The 12,752-nt window shown below is 35.9% G+C and overlaps 1 protein-coding gene across 3 annotated transcripts in view; it reads left to right on the top strand.

The window, feature by feature from the left end:
- The window catches only part of CDK17 (cyclin dependent kinase 17), a 90,748-nt gene that overhangs the window by 56,368 nt on the left and 21,628 nt on the right, over nt 1–12,752 (top strand). For all 3 annotated transcript variants that reach the window (XM_051784064.1, XM_051784065.1, XM_051784066.1), the window contains one exon: nt 1,286–1,419. In XM_051784064.1, the coding sequence (XP_051640024.1) occupies nt 1,286–1,419 (134 nt within the window). The remainder of the gene's footprint in view (nt 1–1,285; nt 1,420–12,752) is intronic.

The raw sequence follows: 12,752 nt of genomic DNA, 5'->3' as shown, positions 1-12,752 counted from the left end.
CTGATAAGAAACATTGACCTAATGGCTTTTTTCCCCCTAGAAAATCCAGTTTTCTTGCTTGTTGATAGTGAAAAAACTTGCAGTTTTTCTTTTGTTTTGTTTTGGGGTTTTTTTAGTTGCTGTAATGCTTTGCAAATGATAAATATTTTCATGTGTGTTGGTGGTAAGACTGAATTGATCTCTATGTGTTTTCCTAATATTAGCATTTTTTTAGGGGTAGAGGTCTGAGGTTTTTAGTTCCTCAGGTTCTCTTTTACCTTGTACAAGATAATGCTTAATATCAAGGAACAGGAGAGGGCAGGGAAATGGGTGGTTTTTGAAGCACCTAGTATTTAATCGCTAGGGTAATTTTGACTTCAGGTATTTCAGAAGTAATAGTGGAGCATTACTCATAGTGAATTGCTTGTATGACCAATTTCCCATGTGTGTCCTTTTGCAAATCATTTGGCTCTCTACTGTTAATTGATTTCCTCTTGTTCATTACGGTGTCTTCCAAAGTCTGGAAAATTCTTTGGTGCTTAAAAGTAATGTATATTATACACATAAACTCTTTTGTGTGGATGAATCTAAAGGATTGTTTTAAAAATACCGATTTCAGTTGACATGAAGATCCTGCAACATCACATAACTCAGGCAGTCTGTTACGTAAATTCCTCCATGAGGTCACAAGTTTCACTTAATTGCTCTTAAATGTCAGGTCCTCCACTGAATGCACTTGTACATTGTGGGCCTCTGTTTAGATGGTCATAATACATCCCATTCCTCCACACTTGGACACCAGAGCATTTTATTTCTGAAGTTCCAGTATTTGTCGTTTCTGAAAATAATATACCTATACCTCTCTGTTTTGGGTTTTTTTAAAGCTTTCTGAAGATACATTTAGGTTACTAACATCAGGTATTCTGATTTGAAAATGCTAAATATTCTCAGTCATGTTGTATATCCAAGAGCAGCTAAAAGAGAAGAGGTACTGAGGGAGTTTAGCTGGAAGGGCCTTTGGGAATTAAAATTGGTATTGAAATGTTTGTCTTTTGTTTTGGAAAACTGAGTTCTGCTGCAGTCCAAGTAAGAGAAAGAAAGATAAAGTCTGCGTAGAAGTCCTGTAAAGTAAAGCTATTCATTTTGTGATTATTCCTGAGCCATAAAAAGTATATGTCAAGGCTACCATGGCTGTGATGAGCCTTTGACTCTGCCATGTAATCCGAAGCGCAGTAATGATTGAATTGTTTTCCATCTCTTCAAAAGAGCTGATTAACTGTTTTCAATTCTTTGGATTATTTTTAAGATATTGTTCATGAAAATCTGAAAATGGGGTCAGATGGGGAAAGTGACCAAGCTTCTGGAACGTCATCTGATGAAGTTCAGTCTCCCACAGGTGTTTGTCTCAGAAACCGGATACACAGACGAATCTCCATGGAGGTAATTTATTTTTCATATAAGGATCATTTAAATTGACAAGAGAGTTGGGGGTTGCTTTAATTGTTTGTTATAACTGGTTATCTTCTCAATTAACTGTAATTGTTCTGACATAAAATAGTTTCAATTCTGCACTAAATACGTCCTCATTTGTCACACAGAAAGATGGTTATCTTGCACTGTTTATGAACTGTTAATTTTGAAAATCTACATATGGTTTGAAACTTGTTTTTTTGGGAGGAATTTCTTGAGTGTAGCATTTGAATAGCATTCTGTCACATTCTGTGCAGTTCACTGAATGTATTCAAGAAGATACATGGTTTAGACATTTTTTTTTACTTAACACTGTTTTCTGGTCTTTGCAAAACTAATGCTACGGCAGCAATGGTCCTGACTGCTTCAGCCTTTTCCTTTCTTCCTGTTTTTTTCATGAACGGAACTTTACAGGATGGTAAACAAAAGGAGGAAAAGTACCTTATGAATAACTGTGCACATAATTTCCTTTATTTATGAGTCTCATTATGAATACTAGCCACCCTTGTGCTTGCTTTGTTGTCATTTCCCTTTGTGAACTAAAACAGAACACTTCCTTTTTCTTGAGTGTATAAAAGTTACAATTATAATGATGTCTTTGTTACAGAAGCATGTAAAATTTTTTTGTTGCTGCTTTATAGTATACACAGTAATATGCAAGATTTTGTAAGATTTTAAATCTTCATTCAAAGCCTCATATCAAATACTGGATTGGGAAACAGATTTGGATAAGTTACAGTAGGGTGGACGTGCCAAAACTTTTTTTATTTGTGAGGCATTCTGTTATGCTTGGAATTCCAAGACTCCAAGCATGTAATGCAGATATGAATCCAAGAATGTTGTGAATTAGCTGTATTGATTATTTATATAATTTCTTGCATGTGGAAGGTTTTGTCTTCAGAATCCTGAATTTGTAAATTAATCTCAGGTTTGATCTAAAGACTTCATTCTCCCAAGTTTGCTTGCTGGAGTTTGCTTGGGAGAACTAAGGTGGGCCTATTGGTTTATGAGGGATACTTAAATTAAGAAAAAAAGTCATTGTAAAAACTTGCTTGTCAGAATGCATGCTGGAGAAACTAAAAATCAAGGAAATTATTTAAAAAGATTATTTACTTTTTGTTCATTGTCTGTTTCCTCTGCATTTTGAAATGCACACTTAAAACAGGAAAGAAATACAGAAATTAGTGATGCATGATGAAATTACAAACTGAAATGGAATTCTGTCAAGTCTTCCAGAGAGGGCTAAGAAGCATTAAAGAGTTCTCTTTTATATTAGAATTTAAGAACTCTAAAACAAATTACAAAAGAACTCAGGAAGAGTCAATAAAGTTCAGGAAATTTCTGTGTAGTTTTTCATAAGATGTCAAATAAAAGCATCTTTTCATTGACCTCTTTAATTGTGTAACAAACCTAATATTACTGTTTAAGAGGCTTGGGAAGCTTCTAAGTTTTGTTTATGCAGTGCTGATTTTCTCATTTTCCTCCCAATTCCAATGCTTGTTTCTGACTGTTGAAATTAACATTATTCCTTTATTGACTGGCTCAGTCAGTAAGAGCAGGAATGTTTTTTTGGCAGCTGTTCATGTATATTCTGTAAGAAGTGCAACGTTTCCCTCAAATCCCTTTAGTACTGATATGGTGACTTTTCCCATAAGATTTCATGCTAATGTCTGCCAGCAGCCTCAATTCTGCATTTTAAGAATGCTGCCATTGAGAGATATTTTTGGTGGACTTAAGTTTACTTCTTAGAAGTGCTTAGGTTTGACTTTTACCTGTTTGTGCATTCCAGAGGGAGAAAACTATAACAATCTTTGTAGCTTTAGTTAAAATAGCTTTCTAATGATCTTTTCAGTCAACTTTCTAATTTCCTTAGTGAAAAGGCCTTAAGTGATTACATCGTCTGCCTGTCTTTCCCTTCTCCTGTTTATCCCGTGGGTCATTTTTAGTCAGTTTTGACAAGTGGGTAGAAATCTTAGATGCTAATTCTCTGCTAATTTCTGTGAAAAAAAAAGCTCTGCATCGGGAGACATTGTTAATGTATCCACTGCTAGGAAAGATGCAGACTTTATTAAATGCCACAGCATCCATATATGAGTTGAGCTTCAAGATATAAGTCAATAGAAAACCCAGTTTTACTCGTTTTGCTGTTTGTGGAACGGGATCGCTTGCTTCCTTGGCCTTTGAGGGAACCAAAGAAAGGTTTCCTCTTGCAAAAAGTCATGCCTGCATGCCTGGTGTGATTTGTGCCATGGAGCTGGCTGGTTCAATAGTAGCAATGTGATTACAAAAAGAGAAAGAAACATCTTTGTTGTTAAGTAAGTTTCTGTTATTTCAGTTTTATTTTGCTGGCTTGTGGGGACAGTTAATCTATCATCTCTAGACATCATTGAGTAGCCTATACTCCCTTTATAGCCACTTAGGTTGAGTTATAGCTGTGTGCTATACATACACGTTGGAGTAAATTAGTGTATGTGACAGTGTGTTTTTGCTGTAGTCTGCTGAAGTCATCAGTCCCACTTGAAATCCATTGTAGAATGTATTTGATTAAATATTCACAGTTGGATAAACGCAGTAAATCAATACTCCTGTTCCTCCACATTCAGGTGAATGTGCCTGTCACACTATGGCTATGTGCTTTTTTTGTGTTTAGTTTGGCCAATATTCACTGTATTTATAGTGGTTTTGTTCATAATTACTTTGTTATATATGTTTGTTTCTCTCTGCTGAATTGACAGAAGTCCCGAGTTGTTTTGAAGGTAACTAATCAGGTAAAGCTGAAACCTTGGAACAGTCCTTTTTACTTGAAAGAACTTCGTGTATATAACCAGATTTTTCATGCTAAGCTTGACCTTCCTCTAGGATTCTGAAAATTATCAGCCCATCAAAGAAAAACTCAAGCCTTATTTTAAAGTGCTTGCTGAAAGCATGCATACTGGACTCAAAGTTCTAATTAGAAAAACTGAGTATTAGTATTCCTGGCATGTTTTGTCCATTAGAATACACATTTTGATTTTTAGTGCCTATCCCCACTGCAATCAAATAATGCAGAGCTACAAATAAAATGCTGTCAAAGAACAGCAGACATATTATCTTCTACAGAGTATATGAAAGATTCTGCTGGGAAATAAAACTTGATGTTTCTAAAATTTTTGTATAGAAATATCTTGGAAGATAGAGAAATGCAAAATAGACAATGGAGAGAGAAGTGGAAAACATGTTTGTTGTAGCAGAATCTCCATAACAATAGAAAACTGAAATTTCATAACCTTAAATTGCCCTGCTTTAGATAGGAAGTCATCATACTGCAGTGTAACCTAAATATGAAACATTTCAGATATGAAGTGGTGATAGTGCAATGAGAAAGAATCCTGCTCTGCAGTGAGAAGTCTGCTGGGGTGAAAACTTTCCATACATAGAGATACCAGCTTTCAATCTGTTGTATCCTCCCCCATCCACCCCCCCCTTTGCCATGCAATTTAGGCCGGTGTGACTGCTGCAGACAGGGAGATGGTGTGCATTTGCTTCTGAATTCGACAACACTGCAGCTGAGGTTCTAATTTTTTTTTAATTATTATTTCTTGTTATCATGTGCTTAGAAAACAAAGAGAACGTACCAGAATCTCACTGTGTTGCCTAGATAAAGTTTATTTTGCCTGTAATCCACAGGCTACAAATTGTTGGTAAAGCAGTTGCCTTTTCTTTTTTTTTTTTTTTTCTCCTTGCTTCCACTCATTCAGGCAAGGAACCATGCTGACAGTAGGTGTGAGGTCTATTATGTGAGGACTTTGGCTTCAAACAGCTGTTAGGTTTCAATTTAAATGTCTACTATTCTCATACTAATATTAATGATTACTTAGTAAATCAGTAAAATTATCAAAACAGTTGTATGGAATAATTTTTTCAAGTGTCAGAAGCAATACAGCTTAAGAATGACTACTTGTGTATCTCTGTTTTAAGTGTATGTGCTTTCATCATGTAACGAGAAACACTTCTCTAGATCATGGAGCTACAACTTAAAGCATTTTTCACTTTGATTTTGCTTGAAAAGAAGACATGGGCAGTAAGGCATTAATATAAATTCATGTTTCAAGCTGTAAGGGTTCGCTGGGGTCCCTGTGCCCACGCACTGCATAGTGAGTGCATCATTAAGAGCTGTGGTGGATAAAAAATACAGAGAAACAGTCTGTGCAAATTGAAACATCTGTTTCCCTTTCCCAGAAGTCCAAGGTCTGTAAGCTGTCTTAGCATGTGAACTGGCGGAGGGCCATAACCCACTGTTCACCAGCCTGTTTCCCAGATATTTTATCCTGAGAAAGAGTTCCTATCCATTGGACTGTCACATTAGTGACAGAAGTGTGTTCCAGATCAGACTGCTCCTACCACACTGCTGTAGAGTATAATTCTCCCCTGGGAGGATTAGCTGAAGGGTCATGCCTTTAGCTGAACAGAAAGAAACACAAAGGCTGTGAATTGATGCTGTAAAGCAGGTGAGCATTGTGCTGGTCACCTTCCGAAAGGAAGTGTGTGGATGAGAAAGAAGTTTTCGGTTAGCTTCACTCTTTATCAGGGCTGTGACTAGTTTGGGGGTCTTGACACAGTCTGAGTAACAGTATGCTGTTGGTACAGTTGGGCAAGTGTACCTTCTCCTGAGAAAACCCCACAAAATTAATTGGTGTTTCAACTGACACAGTGTTAGGATTTTGTTCATAGGCTTCAGATTAGAAGGTGATTTATAGATCCCCCATTCACATGTGCTAACAGGGCACTCTTGGATCTGTTCAATTGCTTGAATGCTTGAACAGCAGACTGGATGGCAGTACTGACACAGGTTTTTGGTTGGGGCAGTGCAGTATCTTCTCCTTCCATTAGTTTTGGAAGCAGGAAGCCACTGTATCCAGGAGAGCCTGAGCATTCAGCCCTACATATCTTGCCCCTCAAGAGGCTCCCGTGGATCCCCAGCAGACATTACTGCATGATGCCTTCTCTGAGCAAAGTTTCTTCCTTCCCTCTTCCTTCTGTGCCTGGCAGCTGCAGAACTCTTTCTGCCTTATTTACTGGGTTTTACCTAATTTCTTTCTCTTTGGCTCCTGAGAATGCATAGCTCTTTCTTCAGTTGTCTCTTCTGAGAATCTAAGCATGTAATCACCTACCAGAAGATTTCAGTACTAGACAGACAAAAAGTTGAAGCTAAATACAATCAAGACTTTTTTTGATTTTCAGTGGTCACTGTATTATCTCCATTCAGTTATGCTTGGCAGCTGTCTCAACCTTTTTCAAGGTAACACTAGAAAATGTGTTATCATCTTTGTAAACTCCTACTTTCAAGTTCACAGGAAACTTGATGATTTCTAAGTCCCTCTTCTAAAACCACAAATGTATGTTCTAAATTACTAGTACAGTTTTGATGAAACTGATGGACCTCCTTTTGATCTGTTTGATTAGCAGACTTTAATTTCTTTTGCATAAGAAAACTGTCACTGAAACAAGAAAAATAATTTCAGTTTGAATAACGGAGGACTTTAACCTGTTTTTTGCTAGATTTTTTAAAGGATAACTGTCTTTGTTATAAGCAATTGATGCTTTTTTTGCCTTTCTGTTAGGAACCTTTGTAATCCTGGTGCTAAAGTTCTTGCATTCCACTTGCAAATGCTTCTTCCTTTAGAAAAGCTACTGCACTAGGCAATGCTCTTTCTATAAGGAGGGAATGTATGCTGGTTTGGTTTTGCATTTTCATAACTCAGATTTCCTTTAAAGTTCCATTTAGGAGTAGCCTGATACAATATTGGGTGTGTTCAGCCATCTGTAAAACACATCTCTAGTAATCACTGGAATGCATCAGATGAGAAGTAGTAGGTTGCAGTTTCATACCCTGCGCTCCAGCCACACTTCTATCCAGGAAGGTCAGATTTCCCGTTTTCACATTCAAGAAGTTGGTTTATTTTGAATTAGCTAGTTTCTTCATGGGACTTTCCGTTTGGTACTTGAAACTTTGTTGATGGTGTGAATGCTAGTGTTAATAATTAACATTACACAGAATTGTTTTAGAGGTCCAAGTTTGCGTTTTTGCAGTGGCATGTTCTGTTTCATTTCTCATGGTATTTTTTCCTTCCTCTTTGCCTCATTCGTCTGGCAAGCTGATAAATTTGTGCTACCTTCTTTCTTTTGGGCAGTTTCTCCTATTACTATGTTACAGAAACTGATGAAAACATACAGAAATCTATATTTAAAAATCAGGATGGTGTAGTAATAAATGAGGCAGAGCTTGCTTTATTAGCTTCTGTTACTGCCTAGCACCTACCACTGAGTCAAACAACCATCAGACCCTGGGTTTCAGCAGGGTTTATGTTGAGGCTGATGCCACAGAGTGATATCTTGATAGGTGATAATTTAGCCAAGCAAACAAAATCAGACATGATCTTTTTAGAGTTGTCATTATTTTTTTTTCATAGTCTTCCTTATATTCTGTAAGTTCACTTCCTTACAAGCTCTCTGAGATGCAATAAAATAATAACAAAACAAAAGTAAAAGAAAAAACACAGAAGAAGTACTTTTAATTATTTCTGGCATAATCTGTCACAGATTTCCTGTGTAATTATACACTTTATGAAAAGAAAGTTAATGTCTCACATTTGAGTTTCATTTCTCCTTTCTCAGATTTTTCAAAACTGCTTTTATGACACATGTATTTATTTTGTTTGTTTTTCATTGGTTGTGAATAGAAACTCCTGGACTGCAGTTTCTGAATACTCTGTGCTGAACAGTTTCAGTCTTTCCCTCTAAAACTACTGGGAGATATGAAGTAAATAAAAAAACCTGCCTGTGTTTTTTTGAAAAAAGAAAGAAAAAGCAGTTTTTATTCAGCCAGTCATTAGTCTAAGCAGCATATCCATGAAATGAAAATTCTTGCTAAAAGTATTTTGAAAAAGAAAGTGTTCAGAATTCATATATTTGACTACTTCCATGAAAAAAACCTGTTGACCTATAATTCTAATTTTGTGCCTTCAGAAATACTAATTGCTGCAAATACTACTGAAAAGATATTTAGCACATTTCATGAGTTTTTCATGGTGCTAAAATAAATTAAAACAAAGATACCCTAACTTTAACCTGGTTTCTGTGCTTTTTATTTTTATATTATTTATTTTATATTTTTATTTGGCCATAGCTGCTGTACATATTGGGATCAATTCTATCCCAAATATAAAAAACCACGTGATTCAGTGCTCCAGATTGATGCTTTCTTAAATTGTGTTGCATTTCAATAGACTGGCTGAAAACCAGCATGGATTTATGGTACGAGAAGTAGCAGTGATCCTTTGTAGTCTTAAGATTATATTTTCATTATTGCTGCTAACAGAAGTAAAGGTTCTTTGATGACCCTTTCCTCAAGTTTACCAGAATAGTAATTGATTAATTGTGATTTAATGTTTTCACTGAAATAATAACAACATTTAAGTATAAAGAAAAAAATATAGTATTCAGATAGAAATCACTCTGCTGAAGGCACTTTATCCATCATAATGAAATTATAGCTAAACCTGTCTGTTGCAGGGGGGAATGATGATTGTTTTATACACATATAAGGAAGACTGGTATAGATAACTCATCCTAGCTGTTAAAGTAGTCTTTCTGGCTACAGTAATTGAGGCCTATTTATAAAGGTGTTAAAATAACATCCTACAAGGATGCTGTAGGTTTCTTTTGATGCATGTGTATACTGGTGGTTTTGATTCAACACCTCAGAGGTCTACAGAGCTGTAACCAAACAACACAGTTCTTCACAAATATGTTATCTGATTTGGGGTTAGTTTTTTTTCTATTTACTTTGCCTCTAGCAGTCTTGTTGTATGTCATAGTTTTATAGAGGATCCAGTTGGCTTCAACTGTGCTAACTGTCATTTGACAAAAATGCGCTGAAATTTGATAAGGCAACCTTCAGAAAAAACTCCACAAGCTAAAATATTGCAATAAGTACATGCTTATAAGGTTGTATATTAGAATGCTTAAATTCTTACTGGCATAAGCAAGTGTCCTAAAATTAATGTTTGCTTTATGTATCATGAAGTAGCACCTAATACACATTTTTAGTTGAAATATGCAAGGCAAGAATAGAGGGAAAGGTTGGTTGTTTTGGGTTTTTTTCCAGTAAGCATGTCATGAAGTTTAACTGCATTGCATAGAGGGTTATATGTTGTAGATGTCATTAAGCATTCTCTAGTGAACAAAAGCACTGTGAGTTACTAGTGAACAGCTTGTGGTTGCAGCTGACACGTCTCTCTGGTCCTTGCTAAAACTGGTGAGAAGGCTAATTCAGACCAATGCTTACACAAGAGAGCATTTTCATTTGATCTATAGTGGATTGTTTGGCTGTCAGACTGTCTGTATTCTTAGAAGAACAATTCTTTTTTCTTTGTGAGGCTGTAACAAAATCTTACAGATGGAATTTAGCAATATTAACTCTTAAAAGATAAGGTACAGTTTAAGGGAGAGGTGGAGAGCAAGTTGTCTGTTGCCTTATAGTAAAGTAACGATTGGTCTGGAAATGTAACTTATCGATGAACTGAAGACCCAAAGCAATAAGGATTGGTATATAATGATGTAGCTTGACAATATAGTCTGTCATGCACTGACAGAGACAGCTTCCTTCTTGGCTTCTAAACTTGTATCAGTGGATAATTACTCACTTTGCTTTGAAGGGGTAGTTATCTGATAGTTCACTTTCTTACACCACATCACTGCATCATCACCTTAGAGACCATTCTCCTCCAAAGCCATTTGGCCACACATAAGGAAATACTGGGTTTGGAGGTACTCAGCTGTTAGGTTGGCTAAATGAAACATTCAAGTAAGAGTCAATTGTGGCTGATGTTATCGTGGTTTCCCGTTCCAGTTTTTCTAACAAGTCATTTGGTATTACAGGATTGCCCTCCTTGTGTTTTATTTGCATCCTACTGCTTCACTGGCAGAGGCATGAATCTTTCTTCTCTTGTTGCAGTTTTGAGTGCAGTGCCATTTGTAGCCCAGTAGATTTGAGAGAGACTTATTGTTGCAGCAAGATAGAAGCAGTCTGCAAAGTGGCACATTTGTTAATGGATAAAAATAAAAGCAGCCTTGTTTTTTCTGCTTTTTGTAGTGTTGTAAAAATTGGGTCCAGGAAGACCTTAACAAATCCTTCCCTGGGGCAATTTTCTGGTTATGTATTTTATTTTTGATTGTAGTTTTTCTGTTTTGTCAAAAATATTAGTATCTATTGTGTAAATGTGCTATGTAAGTCAAAGACGTAATGACTCGGGTTGTCAGAAGACAGACTAAAAAGTGTGAATGTTTCAAATTACTTCTTTTTCGAGCAGTTTCAACATGTAGAGTTCAAACATTCTCTGTCCTGTGTTAGGTACATCTTTTTTTAACTTGGGTGAAATTTAGTGAAGTGAGTAGTGCATCTTGGCAAAAAAAAAAAAATGGTGAGTTAAGCAAATCCAGAAGTATTTTATTATAATATCTGATTTAAAGAGTGTAAAGTCAACAGTTTTCTTTTCACAAATAAAAGTAGGTTTATCCTGTGGAAAAATGTACTTTTTTGACAGGGTCTAAGAGAAGTGAAAATTGATCTGCTGATCAGGAATGAGACTTTCTGAAAAGTGTCATGCTGTGACACTAAAGAATATTTTATGAGTCAAGTCAGGAAACTATAAAGGGGAATAGCTGGTAAGTTTTTTTTATGGAGAGTAGGAGATGAGAAAAGGATAAGTAGAAAAGGAGAAGTTTGACAGTCAGATGTGAAAAACAGAATGTGATAACAAAATTCTAGTATTAAAGTCTTGGGAATGGTTTACTATTGGTGCCAAGTCAAGAAGCTGATATTTGTGATAGTATTTTAGGCCATCCGAAAGAGGACTATAAGTAATGAAATAAAAAAATGTTAGGGGTTTTGGTTTTTACTTTAAAGTATGTGTGAAAAGCAGGCTAAGTTTGGAGGGTTTGGTCTTGGTTTTTGTTTGTTTGTTCATTTTTAATTTAGAAGACATGTTTGTTTACTCTATAATGTTAAATTCCTCAGCTCACAGGACCTACAGGATTTAAGTTGTGCCCAAGTGTAAGTAGTCAGTGGTAGACAGAACATGCACATCAAGTTACAGCAACACAGTTGGGTGCTAGCCAGATGAAAGAAAAGGCTCCACGAACTGTAACTCTTCTCAGAGCATTTGCTGTAGCTGGCATTAGAAATAGATGGTAAAGACAAGCACGAGTTAGGGTAGTTTATCTCCACAGAAAACAAAGTGATATTAGTGTCACAAGTGCTTAGATGTTTATCTACCATCAAACAGGGTAGGACAAATGTGATTCTCATTTCAGACAAATTATAAAAATAGATTGCATTTCTCTGCCAGTAATACCAGTAGAAAAGCAAAACTGAGAATAAGCATTGCATATGAGGATAGAAAATGTGGTTTTAAGTTTTAGAAGGAGGAGGGGAAATGCCACAAGCATTCTGGTTTCCCTAGCAAATCAAATGGTGCCTGAATATGCTCTCCAGAGTGTAGTCTGGAACTGGATCAAAAAATAGCTCATTAAGTAACATACAGTTAACCTTAGGCATTTCAGCATTTACAGTACCACACTGATATATTTTGTTGCAAGTTGACCCTAAAGATAACTATAAAAGAATTAACTAGAAAATGCTATGAATTGACAAAAGCTTTTTCATATATCTAGACCTCATTCGGAGAAACAAATCTTAAGTGACATGCAAGAAAATAATATAATTTTAGTTTTTTTAAAGATAGTTTGTTCTACCTGAAGTACTTTGCTGTCCCTAAAAGCTAAGGTTCCACATTCCAGTAAACCTTTGCTTCTTAAGAGTTATAAAGGAATGTACCCAGATTCCCTCTGCATAGTTGAGGGTCTGTGTACACCACTTACACACCTGTTATGTTTAAGAAAGGATATATAAAATAGCATAGAGAGTTGCTCTGTTTTACTACCTTTAAAAATTAAACAAAAATTTAGAACATTTATAAAGGGATGCAAAATTAGTGTTGAAAATGGACATTTAACTCTGAAGTATTGACTGTCTCAAACTCTTAAGTATCTGAAGTTAAAGAGGATAGGAAAACTCAGTCCTGCCTTATTCTTTTAACAGTATTGTAGCAAGATCTTCTAATGGCCTGCATCCTAATAGTTTCAATTATAAAAGCTTTCTTGGTTTTAATTTGTTTTTTTTTTTTCTTATGAGAAATGCTAACAGGTCACTTCATTCAGTTGGTCATTGAAATTAGTGTGGACAAAGTCCTTTGTCCAGAAAG

This window comes from Manacus candei, unplaced genomic scaffold (genome assembly GCF_025592945.1).
Source record: "Manacus candei isolate 608988 ecotype Guabito, Panama unplaced genomic scaffold, ASM2559294v1 h1tg000018l, whole genome shotgun sequence".
Classification (NCBI taxonomy): Eukaryota; Metazoa; Chordata; class Aves; order Passeriformes; family Pipridae; genus Manacus; species Manacus candei.
Note: the sequence above shows the minus strand (reverse complement) of the source record. Positions and strands in the feature narration are given on the sequence as shown.